Source organism: Ranitomeya imitator, chromosome 7 (assembly GCF_032444005.1).
Source record: "Ranitomeya imitator isolate aRanImi1 chromosome 7, aRanImi1.pri, whole genome shotgun sequence".
Lineage (NCBI taxonomy): Eukaryota > Metazoa > Chordata > Amphibia > Anura > Dendrobatidae > Ranitomeya > Ranitomeya imitator.
The window spans coordinates 7055053-7079613 of NC_091288.1; the positions used below are offsets into that span (position 1 = coordinate 7055053).

A 24561-nucleotide genomic window follows, 5' to 3' on the forward strand; every position below is an offset into this window, starting at 1 on the left:
TGTATGGAGTGGGATAAGGGCGTGCTGGGAGTGGGCCGAGGCTGTGCTGGGAGTGGGCCGAGGCCACGTATGGAGTGGGATAAGCCGTGCTGGGAGTGGGCTGAGGCCACTTATGGAGTGGGATAAGCCGTGCTGGGAGTGGGCTGAGGCCACGTATGGAGTGGGATAAGGGCGTACTGGGAGTGGGCCAAGGTCGCATATGGAGTGAGCTGAGGCCATTCTGGGAGTGGGAAGAGGTCGTGTATGGAGTGGGATAAGGGCGTGCTGGGAGTGGGTCGAGGCCGTGCTGGGAGTGGGCCAAGGTCGCATATGGAGTGGGCTGAGGCCATTCTGGGAGTGGAAAGAGGTCGTGTATGGAGTGGGATAAGGCCGTGCTGGGAGTGGGCTGAGGCCACGTATGGAGTGGGATAAGCCGTGCTGGGAGTGGGCTGAGGCTACGTATGGAGTGGGATAAGGACGTACTGGGAGGGGGCCGAGGTTGTGTATGGAGTGGGAAAAGGGCGTGCTGGGAGTGGGCCGAGGCCACATATGGAGTGGGATAAGGGCGTGCTGGGAGTGGGCCAAGGCTGTGCTGGGAGTGGGCCGAGGCCACATATGGAGTGGGATAAGGACGTACTGGGAGTGGGCCGAGGTCGCGTATGGAGTGGGATAAGGCCGTGCTGGGAGTGGGCTGAGGCCACGTATGGAGTGGGATAAGGGCGTACTGGGAGTGGGCCGAGGTTGTGTATGGAGTGGGATAAGGCCGTGCTGGGAGTGGGCTGAGGCCACGTATGGAGTGGGATACGGGCATACTGGGAGTGGGAAGAGGTCGTGTATGGAGTGGGATAAGGGCGTGCTGGGAGTGGGCCGAGGCTGTGCTGGGAGTGGGCCGAGGCTGTGCTGGGAGTGGGTCGAGGCCGTGCTGGGAGTGGGCCGAGGCCGTGCTGGGAGTGGGCCGAGGCCGCCTATGGAATGGACCGAGGCTTCATCTTCACCAAATATTGACCTTCCCCCACTTCACACGGATCCATTTTCCGATCCCGTATGATCGCACATCTTGGACTTTTTATGATTTTCTGCCTTTTTTTCCCGCTTTTAATAAAGTTTATTTGACGAGTCAGAATATTTACAGCTGATTAGTCAACAACATGATATCAAACACTGAAGAATCAGCAATAAATCAGGATTAGCATTGTTGTAATTGTCTTTTTATTGTTACAGCCGTTATCTGAACATATAATCAAATAAAACCCAATGAAGACCCCAGACCTTATCTGTTCCTTCGCTTTCATAACCCCTTTATTATATCCTAAATATTGACATATAATGATTCGCCTCCATCATCTGTGACCTTCTGATTGTGCAACTTCTGCTCCATAAAGAAACTTTGTTGTTTTTCTTTGTTTCTCAGTTTCTATCTTCTATCTAATGAATCATCCAAGGTTTTTTTTGTGCCAATTATTTCCGATATCTGACGAGTTTTTTTTTTTTCTAACCGATTTCTAAGAATCCATAATGAATCATGTTGGGGACAAACACTTTTCCCATACTTTCCTCTGTGGGGTTTGGGGAACTTAACTTTCCAAATTCTTTCTATATATGAAGTAGATACTTTCCAACTAGAGAATCTTCCTTCTTTCCGCACCAACGGCACTTGATTGCAGCCAATAGCTGATAAAGAATCATATCTGGAGCCTTCACCGGTCAATAAAGCTAATTGACCTCTTTTCTTCCGCTCACAAATCGGAGATTCCTTATTACAGGTCGTTAATAACAGGTTAGATTTGCAGAATTTGGTGATTTCCTAATTCCGGCCCATTCGTCGGTCGCCTTCTTCAGGCTTTAATCTTCCAGCCTCTGAATTCCCTTCTGCTGGATCCTTCAATGTCAGGATATACTTGGACACAGAGACTGGAGCTTGTACGCTTCTCTTAGGTCTCTGTGTATCTACTGCGTCTTTTCATAATCTACGGAGTTTCTCGTGTGTTGGGAATTCTGTGTGTAGAAACATTTGGATGTCGGCGGCGCGGACGATTGGTGTAATGAGAAATAGTCGCATTCTCCCAGTCCCTGATGTGTCCCGTTCGGGCGGATGAATCATGGGCCCTAATGGGGGCATCTGTCCCCCTCCTGATTTCTGCAGACATTTTATTACAAGAGATTCCTAGTCTTTCACCTGCAGGAATCTGACAAGAGCTCAACGGTTCAGCATTAAGGGTCGAGTTTGCAGAGGATACAATATTCGGGAGAAGCGAATCATTTGTTATCAGATGCACTTTTCCAAAACGAGATAATGTTCATTTCTCCATTTAATTTTTTGCCTTTATATACAATATAATGTATCACAGTATTTCTGGTAATGTACATGAATCACAGCAGCACGGCCCCCCCGACCGTGGCCCGGACCCCCGCGCTCCTCTGATTATAGGTGATGACATGAGACTGTCCAAAGTGCAGCAATCGGCCCACGTGCCCTGATTGTTTGTGCTTGTAAAGTGGCGTAGCGTCCCGGAGAAGCGTCAGTTCATTGCCAAAGTTCATCATAAGGAAGAATAGAAGGAGAATCTCCAAGGCCGGGGGGACGTAGTAATAAACAGCGCCCCACAACACGTATAATGAGCCCCGAGATCGCAGCGTGCCGCCTCCGCCCTCTAGATCTTCGTCTTCTTCTCCTCCATGTTGATATCTGGACTCATTTCGAAGAAGTCGGGGATCCTCTTCTTCTCCTCCTTCTCGTCCTTCTCGTCCTCGTCCTTCAGGTCGTCAGGATTTACAGGGACGTAGAAATAGCCCATAATGGAGAAGATGATGCTGACGGCGACCAGAAGAGCCCCGAAGAGGATGAACTCCGCCCACTGCGGGGTGAGAAACAAGCGGTGTCAGTGCGCTGGGGTCTCCTATGCTCGGGTGCTGGGGCCCTATGAGTTATATCCTCATACCTGTTCCAAGGATCCCGCCTGGGCGACAATCAGCACGATCACGTTCCCGAAAGCGACGGTCAGCAGCCAGCCGGCCTGGAGGACGGACTTCATGCTGGTGGGAGCCTGCGGAGGGGGAGATGTAGGGCTCACAAGTCTGTTTACGGAATATTCTAGAGACATCTGGACCAGTAATAACAGAGACGTAATCCCCCAAATGTGCAGCTCCTCCCATTACATGGGACGTCTGCGCCCCGCTCACCTCTCACCCCGTCTAGTGTCAATCTGACGTGTCAAGACCGCTGATGAATGACCACAACAACTACTACTCCTATCCTGAGAGTCAATGACGAACAGTGTTAAGGATACTGGGTGGACTGGCGCCAGACCACCCATAATACAGCCCCCCCTCCAGACCTGAGAGTGCACCCATCTAATCTGATGCAGGGGCCCCCAATCACTTCCACCCGAGGGCTCGTTATGCCCCAGTCCAGCCCGTTACGCCCCAGACCAGCCCGTTACGCCCCAGTCGAGCCCGTTAAGCTCCAGTCCAGCCCGTTACGCCCCAGACCAGCCCGTTACGCCACAGACCAGCCCGTTACGCCCCAGACCAGCCCGTTACGCCCCAGACCAGCCCGTTACGCCCCAGACCAGCCCGTTACGCCCCAGTCGAGCCCGTTAAGCTCCAGTCCAGCCCGTTACGCCCCAGACCAGCCCGTTACGCCACAGACCAGCCCATTACGCCCCAGTCCAGCCCGTTACGCCCCAGTCCAGCCCGTTACGCCCCAGTCCAGCCCGTTACGCCCCAGTCCAGCCCGTTACGCCCCAGTCCAGCCCGTTACGCCCCAGTCCAGCCCATTAAGCCCCAGTCCAGCCCGTTACGCCCCAGACCAGCCCGTTACGCCCCAGTCCAGCCCACTATGCCCCAGTCCAGCCCATTACGCCCAAGTCCAGCCCGCTACGCCCCAGTCCAGCCCTGCACACAACCGCTCTTTCGGGCCATTACCTGGGAATACGAGAACTCCAGGCCGGTGACGGAAAACATGACTTCCCCGGCGCTGATCAGGAAGTACTGCGGCACCTGCCAGGCCACATGGAAGCTGTTTGCTGCCACGTCTTCTATCTTGGCGACTTTAATCTCTTTCTCAACTTCGTCCCTCTGAAAACAAGAAAAAAAAAATAAACGTCTAGCACAGGAATGAGGATGACGTATACCCGAGCGGGGACTGTGGAGGCTCGGAATATCCTCACGTTCGTCTCCTCCCAGGATGTGCCAGCAGCAGTGAAAAAGAGCCGTAGATGAAGACTCAGCGCCCATGTGGGCTGTCGTACGGCCGCCCCTGCCTCCGTCTACTACATTAACTGGACAGAGAATCCAAAATGGAAGAGCAGCTCTAAAGCACAAACTGCTGCTCCAACAAAGCAAAATATTGTGCAGGCAATGGAAGGGTTAATAAATTCTGCTTGTCATGGCCACCCTGCTACATACAGTGGTGGATCGAGAAGTCTGGAGACCAAACAGAAAGGTCACTTACGCTTCTTAGTACGGCCGTGTACGCGCCTCCGAAATCCAGCAGTCCCAAGTTAATGGAGTAGTTTGTGTTTCCAATCCGACCCAGAGCATTGATCCTGTAGAGAGGAGCAGATAATGAGGGGCTGCACAGCCCAGATACCGGGACTTCCTCTCCCGCCGCTATCACAGCAGTAGGATCTCACTTTACGGCTTCAAATTAAAGATAGGGGATTTTACAACAGCCAGAAAGTGAGACTTGGGAACAGTACAGTGCTTTACTTAGATTAGATTCTACCTGGGTGGGTCAACAATCGCCTGTGCCCCCCAACTTTATTCAGCAGTTATGTGTATTGGTTTCTTAAAGGGATGGTTCACTTTAAAAATAACCTTTAATAAGTAGTAATGGCATTAGGAATATCTCCATCAGCTCGGAGCTTTCTCTGACCAGGAGATGAAGAATAAGAATGTCATCAGGATGCCTCCTTGTTGCCTGGTGTCATTAGTGAGGGGATGGTCCCAACATAAGACCCCTGACCATAATGCAGGGACCAAGTCACGTTGTATTTTACCTAATTTCCCTGTTAAAGTCAATCAACCCTTTAAGAATAAGGGCTGAGAGACAACAATGTGACACATGGATGAGGTGACTCTCAGGGGACATCAGGGACCGCCATGGGCGCATTCATAACGCTACACTGGGCACAGAAGTCTCTGCAGTCAGAGATCATCCGGACCCTCAGACTGTGAATCTCTGCAGATTTCACAGCATATAACTGGGGAGGGTCCGGACGATCCATTATGGAGAATTAATCCCAGACCCCAACTGGCACCGGGTGCTGACCCTCGGGGCACTTACTTTGTTCTCTTCAGTAGGGTTTCTCCTGACACAAGGCCCGGATTAACTATGACATTGTTTCCTCCAATTGAAATGTTGACTGATGCATCGAGCATATTGATGAATCTGCAGGAAGTAATGACGTGGTCAGGAACGATAATCCCATGTGTCCTCCCCCGATTGCAGTCACATTTATTCCCGCTACCCCTGTGTCAGTCTTTACTGCAGCTCTGACATTGTATTCCTGACTTGAGGCTTAGAATGAGCAGATGCAGAGCATTGAGCAGATGAATACATGGTGTGTATACGCGGATACAATATATGGAATGTTTCTGGATGCACCTACCTCACCGAGGCTTGACCATTTGGTGGCTTTTCATTGCGATCGTCGGTCTAAAAAAGAAGAATCTTATCCAGTGATTGGTTGTAACTGTCTTAAAATCTACTCCCCCTACACCCACGTCTGCAGACGATCAGATCCGAAGCCAAATGGTAGTTCAGAGTCCTGAGGTCATGATATGCAAAATGTGTGGCTGCTTCCCTCTGGGTCTCTACTCTGTATAATCAGTATATCACCTGTATATAATCAGTATATCACCTGTATATAATCAGTATATCACCTGTGTATAATCAGTATATCACCTGTGTATAATCAGTATATCACCTGTATATAATCAGTATATCACCTGTATATAATCAGTATATCACCTGTGTATAATCAGTATATCACCTGTGTATAACCAGTATATAATCAGTATATCACCTGTGTATAATCAGTATATCACCTGTGTATAATCAGTATATCACCTGTATATAATCAGTGTATCACCTGTATATAATCAGTATATCACCTGTATATAATCAGTATATCACCTGTATATAATCAGTATATCACCTGTATATAATCAGTATATCACCTGTATATAATCAGTATATCACCTGTGTATAATCAGTATATCACCTGTATATAATCAGTATATCACCTGTATATAATCAGTATATCACCTGTGTATAATCAGTATATCACCTGTGTATAATCAGTATATCACCTGTATATAATCAGTATATCACCTGTATATAATCAGTATATCACCTGTGTATAATCAGTATATCACCTGTATATAATCAGTATATCACCTGTATATAATCAGTATATCACCTGTATATAATCAGTATATCACCTGTATATAATCAGTATATCACCTGTATATAATCAGTATATCACCTGTGTATAATCAGTATATCACCTGTATATAATCAGTATATCACCTGTATATAATCAGTATATCACCTGTGTATAATCAGTATATCACCTGTATATAATCAGTATATCACCTGTATATAATCAGTATATCACCTGTATATAATCAGTATATCACCTGTGTATAATCAGTATATCACCTGTATATAATCAGTATATCACCTGTATATAATCAGTATATCACCTGTATATAATCAGTATATCACCTGTATATAATCAGTATATCACCTGTGTATAATCAGTATATCACCTGTGTATAACCAGTATATAATCAGTATATCACCTGTGTATAATCAGTATATCACCTGTGTATAATCAGTATATCACCTGTATATAATCAGTGTATCACCTGTATATAATCAGTATATCACCTGTGTATCACCTGTATATAATCAGTATATCACCTGTATATAATCAGTATATCACCTGTGTATAATCAGTATATCACCTGTATATAATCAGTATATCACCTGTGTATAATCAGTATATCACCTGTGTATAACCAGTATATCACCTGTGTATAATCAGTATATCACCTGTGTATAATCAGTATATTACCTGTATATAATCAGTGTATCACCTGTATATAATCAGTGTATCACCTGTGTATCACCTGTATATAATCAGTATATCACCTGTGTATAACCAGTATATAATCAGTATATCACCTGTGTATAATCAGTATCTCACCTGTTTATAATCAGTATATCACCTGTATATAATCAGTGTATCACCTGTATATAATCAGTGTATCACCTGTGTATAATCAGTGTATCACCTGTGTATAATCAGTATATCACCTGTGTATAATCAGTATATCACCTGCATATAATCAGTATATCACCTGTATATAATCAGTATATCACCTGTGTATAACCAGTATATAATCAGTATATCACCTGTGTATAATCAGTATCTCACCTGTTTATAATCAGTATATCACCTGTATATAATCAGTATATCACCTGTGTATAATCAGTATATCACCTGTGTATAATCAGTATATCACCTGTATATAATCAGTATATCACCTGTATATAATCAGTATATCACCTGTGTATAATCAGTATATCACCTGTGTATAACCAGTATATAATCAGTATATCACCTGTGTATAATCAGTATATCACCTGTGTATAATCAGTATATCACCTGTATATAATCAGTGTATCACCTGTATATAATCAGTATATCACCTGTGTATCACCTGTATATAATCAGTATATCACCTGTATATAATCAGTATATCACCTGTATATAATCAGTATATCACCTGTGTATAATCAGTATATCACCTGTATATAATCAGTATATCACCTGTGTATAATCAGTATATCAACTGTGTATAACCAGTATATAATCAGTATATCACCTGTGTATAATCAGTATATCACCTGTATATAATCAGTGTATCACCTGTATATAATCAGTGTATCACCTGTGTATCACCTGTATATAATCAGTATATCACCTGTGTATAACCAGTATATAATCAGTATATCACCTGTGTATAATCAGTATCTCACCTGTTTATAATCAGTATATCACCTGTATATAATCAGTGTATCACCTGTATATAATCAGTGTATCACCTGTGTATAATCAGTGTATCACCTGTGTATAATCAGTATATCACCTGCGTATAATCAGTATATCACCTGCATATAATCAGTATATCACCTGTATATAATCAGTATATCACCTGTGTATAACCAGTATATAATCAGTATATCACCTGTGTATAATCAGTATCTCACCTGTTTATAATCAGTATATCACCTGTATATAATCAGTATATCACCTGTGTATAATCAGTATATCACCTGTGTATAATCAGTATATCACCTGTGTATAATCAGTATATCACCTGTTTATAATCAGTATATCACCTGTATATAATCAGTATATCACCTGTGTATAATCAGTATATCACCTGTGTATAATCAGTATCTCACCTGTGTATAATCAGTATATCACCTGTATATAATCAGTATCTCACCTGTGTATAATCAGTATATCACCTGTGTATAATCAGTATCTCACCTGTGTATAATCAGTATATCACCTGTATATAATCAGTATCTCACCTGTGTATAATCAGTATCTCACCTGTGTATAACCAGTATATAATCAGTATATCACCTGTATATAATCAGTATATCACCTGTGTATAATCAGTATATCACCTGTGTATAATCAGTATATCATCTGTGTATAATCAGTATATCACCTGTGTATAATCAGTATATCACCTGTGTATAATCAGTATATAATCAGTATATCACCTGTGTATAATCAGTATATCACCTGTATATAATCAGTATATCACCTGTGTATAATCAGTATATCACCTGTGTATAACCAGTATATCACCTGTGTATAACCAGTATATCACCTGTGTATAACCAGTATATCACCTGTGTATAATCAGTGTATCACCTGTATATAATCAGTATCTCACCTCTTTATAATCAGTATATCACCTGTGTATAATCAGTATATCACCTGTGTATAATCAGTATATAATCAGTATATCACCTGTGTATAATCAGTATCTCACCTGTTTATAACCAGTATATCACCCGTGTATAACCAGTATATCACCTGTGTATAACCAGTATATCACCTGTGTATAACCAGTATATCACCTGTGTATAACCAGTATATCACCTGTGTATAACCAGTATATCACCTGTGTATAATCAGTGTATCACCTGTATATAATCAGTATATCACCTGTGTATTATCAGTATCTCACCTGTGTATAATCAGTATATAATCAGTATATCACCTGTGTATAATCAGTGTATCACCTGTGTATAATCAGTATATCACCTGTGTATAATCAGTATATAATCAGTATATCACCTGTGTATAATCAGTATCTCACCTGTTTATAATCAGTATCTCACCTGTGTATAATCAGTATATCACCTGTGTATAATCAGTATATAATCAGTATATCACCTGTGTATAACCAGTATATCACCTGTGTATAACCAGTATATCACCTGTGTATAACCAGTATATCACCTGTGTATAATCAGTGTATCACCTGTATATAATCAGTATATCACCTGTGTATAATCAGTATCTCACCTGTTTATAACCAGTATATCACCTGTGTATAACCAGTATATCACCTGTGTATAACCAGTATATCACCTGTGTATAACCAGTATATCACCTGTGTATAACCAGTATATCACCTGTGTATAACCAGTATATCACCTGTGTATAACCAGTATATCACCTGTGTATAACCAGTATATCACCTGTGTATAATCAGTGTATCACCTGTATATAATCAGTATATCACCTGTGTATAATCAGTATCTCACCTGTTTATAATCAGTATATCACCTGTGTATAATCAGTATATCACCTGTGTATAATCAGTATATAATCAGTATATCACCTGTGTATAATCAGTATCTCACCTGTTTATAATCAGTATCTCACCTGTGTGTAATCAGTATATCACCTGTGTATAATCAGTATATAATCAGTATATCACCTGTGTATAACCAGTATATCACCTGTGTATAACCAGTATATCACCTGTGTATAACCAGTATATCACCTGTGTATAACCAGTATATCACCTGTGTATAATCAGTGTATCACCTGTGTATAATCAGTATCTCACCTGTTTATAATCAGTATATCACCTGTGTATAATCAGTATATAATCAGTATATCACCTGTGTATAATCAGTATCTCACCTGTTTATAATCAGTATATCACCTGTGTATAACCAGTATATCACCTGTGTATAACCAGTATATCACCTGTGTATAACCAGTATATCACCTGTGTATAACCAGTATATCACCTGTGTATAACCAGTATATCACCTGTGTATAACCAGTATATCACCTGTGTATAACCAGTATATCACCTGTTGTGAATTCTGTGGCTGAATTCACTCCTGTGGTCACAAGTGGTATTGCAGCCTCTGAGAGTTGCTGGCCATGAAGTGGGCATTCGAGGAATGGCGTCATTGGCTTGAGGGAGCTAAGCATCGCGTGGTGGTATTGACTGATCATAAGAATCTTACTTATCTCGAGTCTGCCAAGCGCTTGAATCCTAGACAGGCCCGTTGGTCGTTATTTTTTGCTCGTTTTGATTTTGTGATTTCGTACCTTCCGGGCTCTAAAAATGTGAAGGCGGATGCTCTGTCTAGGAGTTTTGTGCCCGACTCTCCGGGGTTATCTGAGCCGGCGAGTATCCTCAAGGAAGGAGTCATTGTGTCTGCCATCTCTCCTGATTTGCGGAGAGTGTTGCAGAAATTTCAGGCTAATAAACCTGATCGTTGTCCGGCCGAGAAACTGTTCGTCCCTGATAGGTGGACTAGTAAAGTTATCTCTGAACTTCATTGTTCGGTGCTGGCTGGTCATCCAGGAATCTTTGGTACCAGAGAGTTAGTGGCTAGATCCTTCTGGTGGCCATCTCTGTCACGGGATGTACGTACTTTTGTGCAGTCCTGTGGGATTTGTGCTAGGGCTAAGCCCTGCTGTTCACGTGCCAGTGGGTTGCTTTTGCCCTTGCCGGTCCCGAAGAGGCCTTGGACACATATTTCGATGGATTTCATTTCTGACCTTCCCGTTTCTCAAAAGATGTTGGTCATTTGGGTGGTCTGTGATCGCTTTTCTAAAATGGTCCATCTGGTGCCCTTGGTTAAATTGCCTTCCTCCTCTGATTTGGTGCCTTTGTTCTTCCAGCATGTGGTTCGTTTGCATGGCATTCCTGAGAATATTGTTTCTGACAGAGGTTCCCAGTTTGTCTCAAGGTTCTGGCGAGCCTTTTGTGGTAGGATGGGCATTGACCTATCTTTTTCCTCGGCCTTCCATCCTCAGACTAATGGCCAGACCGAACGAACCAATCAGACCTTGGAAACATATCTGAGATGTTTTGTTTCTGCAGACCAGGATGATTGGGTGTCCTATTTGCCGTTGGCTGAGTTCGCCCTTAATAATCGGGCCAGCTCGGCTACCTTGGTCTCTCCATTTTTCTGCAATTCTGGGTTCCATCCTCGTTTCTCTTCAGGACAGGTTGAGTCTTCGGACTGTCCTGGTGTGGATTCTGTGGTGGACAGGTTGCAGCAGATCTGGACTCAGGTAGTGGACAATTTGACCTTGTCCCAGGAGAAGGCTCAGCTTTTCGCTAATCGTAGACGCCGTGTGGGTCCCCGACTTCGTGTTGGGGATCTGGTTTGGTTATCTTCTCGTCATATTCCTATGAAGGTTTCCTCTCCTAAATTTAAACCTCGTTTTATTGGTCCGTATAGGATTTCTGAGATTCTCAATCCGGTGTCTTTTCGTCTGACCCTCCCAGACTCCTTTTCCATACATAATGTATTCCATAGGTCGTTGTTGAGAAGATACGTGGCACCTATGGTTCCATCTGTGGAGCCTCCTGCCCCTGTTTTGGTGGAGGGGGAATTGGAGTATATTGTGGAGAAAATTTTGGATTCTCGTGTCTCTAGACGGAAACTCCAGTATCTGGTCAAATGGAAGGGTTATGCTCAGGAGGATAATTCCTGGGTTTTTGCCTCTGATGTCCATGCCCCAGATCTTGTTCGTGCCTTTCATGTGGCTCATCCTGGTCGGCCTGGGGGTTCTGGTGAGGGTTCAGTGACCCCTCCTCAAGGGGGGGGTACTGTTGTGAATTCTGTGGCTGAATTCACTCCTGTGGTCACAAGTGGTATTGCAGCCTCTGGGCTTCCTCCCTCAGGTGTTTTGGTGAGCTCGTTGGCTGCCTTGCTATTTAACTCCACCTGAGTCTGTCTTCCTTGCTCCTTGTCAATGTTCCAGTGTTGGATCTGAGCTCTTGGATCTTTCCTGTGGCCTGCTGCTCTGCTAGATAAGTGTTACTTTGTTTTTGTTTCCGTTTTTTCTGTCCAGCTGTGCTATTCTCTTTTGCTGGAAGCTCTGAGACGCAAAGGGTGCACCGCCGTGCCGTTAGTTCGGCACGGTGGGTCTTTTTGCCCCCCTTTGCGTGGTTCTGCTTTAGGGTTTTTTGTAGACTGCATAGTTCTCTTTGCTATCCTCGCTCTGTCTAGAATATCGGGCCTCACTTTGCTGAATCTATTTCATTCCTACGTTTGTCTTTTCATCTTGCTAACAGTCATTATATGTGGGGGGCTGCCTTTTCCTTTGGGGTATTTCTCTGAGGCAAGTCAGGCTTGTATTTCTATCTTCAGGCTAGTCAGCTCCTCAGGCAGTGCCGAGTTGCATAGGTAGTGTTAGGCGCAATCCACTGCTGCTTTTAGTTGTGTGAGGATAGGTTCAGGTATTGCAGTCTGCAGAGATTCCACGTCTCAGAGCTTGTTCTATTGTTTTTGGGTTATTGCCATATCACTGTATGTGCGCTGATTACTGCACACTGTGTTGCCTGATAGCACAGCATAACAGTACAAGGAGCCAAACCAATGATTCTCAATAGAGGGAAAAAAGAAGTCCTGACATCATTTTTTTTTTTCCTCAGCTCTGTCTTCAGTTTTTTTTTGTTTTTTTTTCCCCTAGACATTAGAGTGCTTCAGGACACAGGTGTGGACATGGATATTCAGGGTCTGTGCTCCTCAATGGATAATCTCGTTATAAATGTACAAAAGATTCAAGATACAATTGATCAGAAATCTATGCTAGAACCAAGAATTCCTATTCCAGATTTGTTTTTTGGTGACAGAACTAAGTTCCTGAGCTTCAAAAATAATTGTAAGCTATTTCTGGCCTTGAAACCTCATTCTTCTGGTAATCCTATTCAACAGGTTTTGATTATTATTTCTTTTTTGCGCGGCGACCCACAGGACTGGGCGTTTTCTCTTGCGCCAGGAGACCCTGCATTGAGTAATGTTGATGCGTTTTTCCAGGCGCTTGGATTGCTTTACGATGAGCCTAATTCAGTGGATCAGGCTGAGAAAAATTTGCTGGCTTTATGCCAGGGTCAGGATGATGTAGAAGTATATTGTCAGAAATTTAGGAAGTGGTCAGTACTCACTCTGTGGAATGAATCTGCACTGGCGGCTTGGTTCAGAAAGGGTCTCTCTGAAGCTCTTAAGGATGTCATGGTGGGATTTCCTATGCCTGCAGGTTTGAATGAGTCTATGTCCTTGGCCATTCAGATCGGTCGTCGCTTGCGCGAGCGTAAATCTGTGCACCATCTGGCGGTATTGTCTGAGAGTAAACCTGAGCCTATGCAGTGCGACAGGACTATGACTAAAGTTGAACGGCAAGAACACAGACGTCTGAACAGGCTGTGTTTCTACTGTGGTGATTCCACTCATGCTATTTCTAATTGTCCTAAGCGCACTAAGCGGTTCGATAGCTCTGCCGTCATTGGTACTGTACAGTCCAAATTCCTTCTGTCCATTACCTTGATATGCTCTTTGTCATCGTATTCTGTCATGGCGTTTGTGGATTCAGGCGCTGCCCTGAATCTGATGGATTTGGATTATGCTAAACGTTGTGGATTTTTCTTGGAGCCTTTGCGGTGTCCTATTCCGTTGAGAGGAATTGATGCTACACCTTTGGCCATGAATAAGCCTCAGTACTGGGCCCAGCTGACCATGTGCATGGCTCCTGCACATCAGGAAGTTATTCGCTTTCTGGTGTTGCATAATCTGCATGATGTGGTCGTGTTAGGGTTGCCATGGCTACAAACCCATAATCCAGTATTGGATTGGAATTCCATGTCGGTATCCAGCTGGGGTTGTCAGGGGGTACATGGTGATGTTCCATTTTTGTCTATTTCGTCATCCACCCCTTCTGAGGTCCCAGAGTTCTTGTCTGATTATCAGGATGTATTTGAAGAGCCCAAGTCCGATGCCCTACCTCCGCATAGGAATTGTGATTGTGCTATCAATTTGATTCCTGGTAGTAAATTCCCTAAGGGTCGTTTATTTAATTTGTCCGTGCCTGAACACACCGCTATGCGCAGTTATGTGAAAGAATCCCTGGAGAAGGGACATATTCGCCCATCGTCATCACCATTGGGAGCAGGGTTCTTCTTTGTAGCCAAGAAGGATGGTTCGCTAAGACCGTGTATTGATTATCGCCTTCTTAATAAGATCACTGTTAAATTTCAGTATCCCTTGCCATTGTTATCTGACTTGTTTGCTCGGATTAAGGGGGCTAGTTGGTTTACTAAGATTGATCTTCGTGGTGCGTATAATCTGGTGAGAATCAGGCAGGGAGATGAATGGAAAACGGCATTTAATACGCCCGAGGGTCATTTTGAGTATCTGGTGATGCCGTTCGGACTTGCCAATGCTCCATCTGTTTTTCAGTCTTTTATGCATGACATTTTCCGTGAGTATCTGGATAAATTCCTGATTGTTTACTTGGATGACATTTTGATCTTCTCTGATGATTGGGAGTCTCATGTGAAGCAAGTCAGAATGGTTTTCCAGGTACTGCGTGCTAATTCCTTGTTCGTGAAGGGATCAAAGTGTCTCTTCGGTGTGCAGAAAGTTTCATTTTTGGGGTTCATCTTTTCCCCTTCTACTATCGAGATGGATCCGGTTAAGGTCCAGGCCATCCAGGATTGGACTCAGCCGACATCTCTGAAAAGTCTGCAGAAATTCCTGGGCTTTGCTAATTTTTATCGTCGCTTCATCTGTAATTTTTCTAGCATTGCCAGACCATTGACCGATTTGACCAAGAAGGGTGCTGATTTGGTTAATTGGTCTTCTGCTGCCGTGGAAGCTTTTCAGGAGTTGAAGCGTCGTTTTTGTTCTGCCCCTGTGTTGTGTCAGCCAGATGTTTCTCTTCCGTTCCAGGTCGAGGTTGATGCTTCTGAGATTGGAGCAGGGGCGGTTTTGTCACAGAGAGGTTCTGATTGCTCAGTGATGAAACCATGTGCTTTCTTTTCCAGGAAATTTTCTGCTGCTGAGCGTAATTATGATGTGGGCAACCGAGAGTTGCTGGCCATGAAGTGGGCATTCGAGGAGTGGCGTCATTGGCTTGAGGGAGCTAAGCATCGCGTGGTGGTATTGACTGATCATAAGAATCTTACTTATCTCGAGTCTGCCAAGCGCTTGAATCCTAGACAGGCCCGTTGGTCGTTATTTTTTGCTCGTTTTGATTTTGTGATTTCGTACCTTCCGGGCTCTAAAAATGTGAAGGCGGATGCTCTGTCTAGGAGTTTTGTGCCCGACTCTCCGGGGTTATCTGAGCCGGCGAGTATCCTCAAGGAAGGAGTCATTGTGTCTGCCATCTCTCCTGATTTGCGGCGGGTGTTGCAGAAATTTCAGGCTAATAAACCTGATCGTTGTCCGGCCGAGAAACTGTTTGTCCCTGATAGGTGGACTAGTAAAGTTATCTCTGAACTTCATTGTTCGGTGCTGGCTGGTCATCCAGGAATCTTTGGTACCAGAGAGTTAGTGGCTAGATCCTTCTGGTGGCCATCTCTGTCACGGGATGTACGTACTTTTGTGCAGTCCTGTGGGATTTGTGCTAGGGCTAAGCCCTGCTGTTCACGTGCCAGTGGGTTGCTTTTGCCCTTGCCGGTCCCGAAGAGGCCTTGGACACATATTTCGATGGATTTCATTTCTGACCTTCCCGTTTCTCAAAAGATGTCGGTCATTTGGGTGGTCTGTGATCGCTTTTCTAAAATGGTCCATCTGGTGCCCTTGGTTAAATTGCCTTCCTCCTCTGATTTGGTTCCTTTGTTCTTCCAGCATGTGGTTCGTTTGCATGGCATTCCTGAGAATATTGTTTCTGACAGAGGTTCCCAGTTTGTTTCGAGGTTTTGGCGAGCCTTTTGTGGTAGGATGGGCATTGACCTATCTTTTTCCTCGGCCTTCCATCCTCAGACTAATGGCCAGACCGAACGAACCAATCAGACCTTGGAAACATATCTGAGATGTTTTGTTTCTGCTGACCAGGATGATTGGGTGTCCTATTTGCCGTTGGCTGAGTTCGCCCTTAATAATCGGGCCAGCTCGGCTACCTTGGTCTCTCCATTTTTCTGCAATTCTGGGTTCCATCCTCGTTTCTCTTCAGGACAGGTTGAGTCTTCGGACTGTCCTGGTGTGGATTCTGTGGTGGACAGGTTGCAGCAGATCTGGACTCAGGTAGTGGACAATTTGACCTTGTCCCAGGAGAAGGCTCAGCTTTTCGCTAATCGTAGACGCCGTGTGGGTCCCCGACTTCGTGTTGGGGATCTGGTTTGGTTATCTTCTCGTCATATTCCTATGAAGGTTTCCTCTCCTAAATTTAAACCTCGTTTTATTGGTCCGTATAGGATTTCTGAGATTCTCAATCCGGTGTCTTTTCGTCTGACCCTCCCAGACTCCTTTTCCATACATAATGTATTCCATAGGTCGTTGTTGAGAAGATACGTGGCACCTATGGTTCCATCTGTGGAGCCTCCTGCCCCTGTTTTGGTGGAGGGGGAATTGGAGTATATTGTGGAGAAAATTTTGGATTCTCGTGTCTCTAGACGGAAACTCCAGTATCTGGTCAAATGGAAGGGTTATGCTCTGGAGGATAATTCCTGGGTTTTTGCCTCTGATGTCCATGCCCCAGATCTTGTTCGTGCCTTTCATGTGGCTCATCCTGGTCGGCCTGGGGGTTCTGGTGAGGGTTCAGTGACCCCTCCTCAAGGGGGGGGTACTGTTGTGAATTCTGTGGCTGAATTCACTCCTGTGGTCACAAGTGGTATTGCAGTCTCTGGGCTTCCTCCCTCAGGAGTTTTGGTGAGCTCGTTGGCTGCCTTGCTATTTAACTCCACCTGAGTCTGTCTTCCTTGCTCCTTGTCAATGTTCCAGTGTTGGATCTGAGCTACTGCATCTTTCCTGTGGCCTGCTGCTCTGCTAGATAAGTGTTACTTTGTTTTTGTTTCCGTTTTTTCTGTCCAGCTGTGCTATTCTCTTTTGCTGGAAGCTCTGAGACGCAAAGGGTGCACCGCCGTGCCGTTAGTTCGGCACGGTGGGTCTTTTTGCCCCCCTTTGCGTGGTTCTGCTTTAGGGTTTTTTGTAGACTGCATAGTTCTCTTTGCTATCCTCGCTCTGTCTAGAATATCGGGCCTCACTTTGCTGAATCTATTTCATTCCTACGTTTTGTCTTTTCATCTTGCTAACAGTCATTATATGTGGGGGGCTGCCTATTCCTTTGGGGTATTTCTCTGAGGCAAGTCAGGCTTGTATTTCTATCTTCAGGCTAGTCAGCTCCTCAGGCTGTGCCGAGTTGCATAGGTAGTGTTAGGCGCAATCCACGGCTGCTTTTAGTTGTGTGAGGATAGATCAGGTACTGCAGTCTACAGAGATTCCACGTCTCAGAGCTCGTACTATTGTTTTTGGGTTATTGCCAGATCTCTGTATGTGCGCTGATTACTGCACACTGTGTTGCCTGATAGCACAGCATAACAATCACCTGTGTATAATCAGTATATCACCTGTGTATAATTAGTATATCACCTGTGTATAATCAGTATATCACCTGTGTATAACCAGTATATCACCTGTGTATAATCAGTATATCACCTGTGTATAACCAGTATATAATCAGTATATCACCTGTGTATAATCAGTATCTCACCTGTTTATAATCAGTATATAATCAGTATATCACCTGTGTATAATCAGTATATCACCAGTATATAATCAGTATATCACCTGTGTATAATCACTATATCACCTGTGTATCACCAGTATATAATCAGTATATCACCAGTATATAATCAGTATATCACCTGTGTATAATCAGTATATCACCTGTGTATCACCAGTATATAATCAGTATATCACCTGTGTATAATCAGTATATCACCTGTATATAATCAGTATATCACCTGTGTATAATCAGTATATCACCTGTGTATCACCAGTATATAATCAGTATATCACCTGTGTATAATCAGTATATCACCTGTGTATAATCAGTATATCACCTGTGTATCACCAGTATATAATCAGTATATCACCTGTATATAATCAGTATATCACCTGTATATAATCAGTATATCACCTGTATATAATCAGTATATCACCTGTGTATAATCAGTATATCACCTGTGAATAATCAGTATATCACCTGTGTATCACCAGTATATAATCAGTATATCACCTGTATATAATCAGTATATCACCTGTATATAATCAGTATATCACCTGTATATAACCAGTGTATCACCTGTGTATAAGCAGTATATCACCTGTGTATAATCAGTATATCACCTGTGTATAATCAGTATATCACCTGTGTATCACCAGTATATAATCAGTATATCACCTGTGTATAATCAGTATATCACCTGTGTATAATCAGTATATCACCTGTGTATAATCAGTATATCACCTGTATATAACCAGTGTATCACCTGTGTATAATCAGTATATCACCTGTGTATAATCAGTATATCACCTGTGTATAATCAGTATATCACCTGTGTATCACCAGTATATAATCAGTATATCACCAGTATATAATCAGTATATCACCAGTATATAATCAGTATATCACCAGTATATAATCAGTATATCACCTGTGAATAATCAGTATATCACCTGTGTATAATCAGTATATCACCTGTGTATAACCAGTGTATCACCTGTGTATAATCAGTATATCACCTGTGTATAATCAGTATATCACCTGTGTATAATCAGTATATCACCTGTGTATCACCAGTATATAATCAGTATATCACCTGTGTATAATCAGTATATCACCTGTGTATAATCAGTATATCACCTGTGTATAATCAGTATATCACCTGTGTATCACCAGTATATAATCAGTATATCACCAGTATATAATCAGTATATCACCAGTATATAATCAGTATATCACCAGTATATAATCAGTATATCACCTGTGTATAATCAGTATATCACCTGTGTATTACCTGTATATAACCAGTGTATCACCTGTGTATAATCAGTATATCACCTGTGTATAATCAGTATATCACCAGTATATAATCAGTATATCACCAGTATATAATCAGTATATCACCTGTGAATAATCAGTATATCACCTGTGTATAATCAGTATATCACCTGTGTATAATCAGTATATCACCTGTGTATAATCAGTATATCACCTGTGTATAACCAGTGTATCACCTGTGTATAATCAGTATATCACCTGTGTATAATCAGTATATCACCTGTGTATAATCAGTATATCACCTGTGTATCACCAGTATATAATCAGTATATCACCAGTATATAATCAGTATATCACCAGTATATAATCAGTATATCACCAGTATATAATCAGTATATCACCTGTATATAATCAGTATATCACCTGTGTATAATCACTATATCACCTGTGTATCACCAGTATATAAACAGTATATCACCTGTATATAACCAGTATATCACCTGTGTATAATCAGTATATCACCTGTGTATCACCAGTATATAATCAGTATATCACCTGTGTATAATCAGTATATCACCTGTGTATCACCAGTATATAATCAGTATATCACCTGTATATAATCAGTATATCACCTGTATATAACCAGTATATCACCTGTATATAATCAGTATATCACCTGTATATAACCAGTATATCACCTGTGTATCACCTGTATATAATCAGTATATCACCTGTGTATAATCAGTATATCACCTGTGTATCACCTGTATATAATCAGTATATCACCTGTATATAACCAGTATATCACCTGTATATAACCAGTATATCACCTGTATATAATCAGTATATCACCTGTATATAACCAGTATATCACCTGTATATAACCAGTATATCACCTGTATATAACCAGTATATCACCTGTATATAATCAGTATATCACCAGTATATAATCAGTATATCACCTGTATATAATCAGTATATCACCTGTATATAACCAGTATATCACCTGTGTATAATCAGTATATCACCTGTATATAACCAGTATATCACCTGTATATAACCAGTATATCACCTGTATATAACCAGTATATCACCTGTATATAACCAGTATATCACCTGTATATAACCAGTATATCACCTGTATATAATCAGTATATCACCTGTGTATAATCAGTATATCACCTGTATATAACCAGTATATCACCTGTATATAACCAGTATATCACCTGTATATAACCAGTATATCACCTGTATATAACCAGTATATCACCTGTATATAACCAGTATATCACCTGTATATAATCAGTATATCACCTGTATATAATCAGTATATCACCTGTATATAATCAGTATATCACCAGTATATAATCAGTATATCACCAGTATATAATCAGTATATCACCTGTGTATAACCAGTATATCACCTGTATAACCAGTATATCACCTGTATATAATCAGTATATCACCTGTATATAACCAGTATATCACCTGTATATAATCAGTGTATCACCAGTATATAATCAGTATATCACCTGTATATAACCAGTATATCACCTGTATATAACCAGTATATCACCTGTATATAATCAGTATATCACCTGTATATAATCAGTATATCACCTGTATATAATCAGTATATCACCAGTATATAATCAGTATATCACCAGTATATAATCAGTATATCACCAGTATATAATCAGTATATCACCAGTATATAATCAGTATATCACCAGTATATAATCAGTATATCACCAGTATATAATCAGTATATCACGTGTATATAATCAGTATATCACCTGTATATAATCAGTATATCACCAGTATATAATCAGTATATCACGTGTATATAATCAGTATATCACCCGTATATAACCAGTATATCACCCGTGTATAATCAGTATATCACCTGTGTATCACCAGTATATAATCAGTATATCACCTGTGTATAATCACTATATCACCTGTGTATCACCAGTATATAAACAGTATATCACCTGTATATAACCAGTATATCACCTGTATATAACCAGTATATCACCTGTATATAATCAGTATATCACCTGTATATAATCAGTATATCACCAGTATATAATCAGTATATCACCTGTATATAACCAGTATATCACCTGTATATAACCAGTATATCACCTGTATATAATCAGTATATCACCTGTATATAACCAGTATATCACCTGTATATAACCAGTATATCACCTGTATATAACCAGTATATCACCTGTATATAATCAGTATATCACCTGTATATAACCAGTATCTCACCTGTATATAACCAGTATATCACCCGTGTATAATCAGTATATCACCAGTATATAATCAGTATATCACCTGTATATAATCAGTATATCACCTGTATATAACCAGTATATCACCTGTATATAACCAGTATATCACCTGTATATAATCAGTATATCACCAGTATATAATCAGTATATCACCTGTATATAACCAGTATATCACCTGTATATAACCAGTATATCACCTGTATATAATCAGTATATCACCTGTATATAACCAGTATATCACCTGTATATAACCAGTATATCACCTGTATATAACCAGTATATCACCTGTATATAATCAGTATATCACCTGTATATAACCAGTATCTCACCTGTATATAACCAGTATATCACCCGTGTATAATCAGTATATCACCAGTATATAATCAGTATATCACCTGTATATAATCAGTATATCACCTGTATATAACCAGTATATCACCTGTATATAACCAGTATATCACCTGTATATAATCAGTATATCACCAGTATATAATCAGTATATCACCTGTATATAACCAGTATATCACCTGTATATAATCAGTATATCACCTGTATAACCAGTATATCACCTGTATATAATCAGTATATAACCAGTATATCACCTGTATATAATCAGTGTATCACCAGTATATAATCAGTATATCACCTGTATATAATCAGTATATCACCTGTATATAATCAGTATATCACCTGTATATAACCAGTGTATCACCTGTGTATAATCAGTATATCACCTGTGTATAATCAGTATATCACCTGTGTATAATCAGTATATCACCTGTGTATAATCAGTATATCACCTGTGTATCACCAGTATATAATCAGTATATCACCTGTATATAATCAGTATATCACCTGTATTTAATCAGTATATCACCTGTATATAACCAGTGTATCACCTGTGTATAATCAGTATATCACCTGTGTATCACCAGTATATAATCAGTATATCACCTGTGTATCACCAGTATATAAACAGTATATCACCTGTATATAACCAGTATATCACCCGTGTATAATCAGTATATCACCTGTGTATCACCAGTATATAATCAGTATATCACCTGTATATAATCAGTATATCACCTGTATATAATCAGTATATCACCTGTGTATAATCAGTATCTCACCTGTATATAATCAGTATCTCACCTGTGTATAATCAGTATATCACCTGTATATAATCAGTATATCACCTGTGTATAACCAGTATATCACCTGTGTATAATCAGTATCTCACCTGTATATAATCAGTATCTCACCTGTGTATAATCATTGTATCACCTGTGTATAATCAGTATATCACCTGTGTATAATCAGTATATCACCTGTGTATAATCAGTATATCACCTGTGTATAATCAGTGTATCACCTGTGTATAATCAGTATATCACCTGTGTATCACCTGTGTATAATCAGTATATCACCTGTGTATAATCAGTATATCACCTGTGTATAATCAGTATATCACCTGTGTATCACCTGTGTATAATCAGTATATCACCTGTGTATAATCAGTATATCACCTGTATATAATCAGTATATCACCTGTGTATAATCAGTATATCACCTGTGTATAATCAGTATATCACCTGTGTATAATCAGTATATCACCTGTGTATAATCAGTATATCACCTGTGTATCACCTGTGTATAATCAGTATATCACCTGTATATAATCAGTATATCACCTGTGTATAATCAGTATATCATCTGTATATAATCAGTATATCACCTGTGTATAATCAGTATATCACCTGTGTATAATCAGTATATCACCTGTGTATAATCAGTATATCACCTGTATATAATCAGTATATCACCTGTGTATCACCTGTGTATAATCAGTATATCACCTGTGTATAATCAGTATATCACCTGTATATAATCAGTATATCACCTGTGTATCACCTGTGTATAATCAGTATATCACCTGTGTATAATCAGTATATCACCTGTATATAATCAGTATATCACCTGTGTATCACCTGTGTATAATCAGTATATCACCTGTGTATAATCAGTATATCACCTGTATATAATCAGTATATCACCTGTGTATCACCTGTGTATAATCAGTATATCACCTGTGTATAATCAGTATATCACCTGTGTATAATCAGTATATCATCTGTATATAATCAGTATATCACCTGTGTATAATCAGTATATCACCTGTGTATAATCAGTATATCACCTGTGTATAATCAGTATATCATCTGTATATAATCAGTATATCACCTGTGTATAACCAGTATATCACCTGTATATAATCAGTATATCACCTGTGTATAATCAGTATATCACCTGTGTATAATCAGTATATCACCTGTGTATAATCAGTATATCACCTGTGTATAATCAGTATATCACCTGTGTATAATCAGTATATCACCTGTGTATGACCTGTGTATAATCAGTATATCACCTGTGTATAATCAGTATATCATCTGTATATAATCAGTATATCACCTGTGTATAACCAGTATATCACCTGTATATTATCAGTATATCACCTGTGTATAATCAGTATATCACCTGTGTATAATCAGTATATCACCTGTGTATAATCAGTATATCACCTGTGTATCACCTGTGTATAATCAGTATATCATCTGTATATAATCAGTATATCACCTGTGTATAATCAGTATATCACCTGTATATAATCAGTATATCACCTGTGTATCACCTGTGTATAATCAGTATATCACCTGTGTATAATCAGTATATCATCTGTGTATAATCAGTATATCACCTGTATATAATCAGTATATCACCTGTATATAATCAGTATATCACCTGTATATAACCAGTATATCACCTGTATATAATCAGTATATCACCTGTGTATAATCAGTATATCACCTGTATATAATCAGTATATCACCTGTGTATCACCTGTGTATAATCAG

At 40.8% G+C, this 24561-nt stretch overlaps 1 protein-coding gene across 2 annotated transcripts in view; it reads right to left on the reverse strand.

Moving 5' to 3' along the window:
• Positions 1 to 1165: 1165 nt before the first annotated feature.
• SLC15A2 (solute carrier family 15 member 2) overlaps positions 1166 to 24561 on the reverse strand; it is an 83130-nt gene continuing 59734 nt past the window's right edge. For both annotated transcript variants that reach the window (XM_069732627.1, XM_069732626.1), the window contains exons 18-23: positions 5592 to 5638; positions 5267 to 5371; positions 4433 to 4526; positions 3904 to 4056; positions 2919 to 3023; positions 1166 to 2834 (exon numbers count right to left, since the gene is read on the reverse strand). In XM_069732627.1, coding sequence (XP_069588728.1) covers positions 2631 to 2834; positions 2919 to 3023; positions 3904 to 4056; positions 4433 to 4526; positions 5267 to 5371; positions 5592 to 5638 — 708 coding nt within the window. In that variant the 3' untranslated portion in view covers positions 1166 to 2630. The remainder of the gene's footprint in view (positions 2835 to 2918; positions 3024 to 3903; positions 4057 to 4432; positions 4527 to 5266; positions 5372 to 5591; positions 5639 to 24561) is intronic.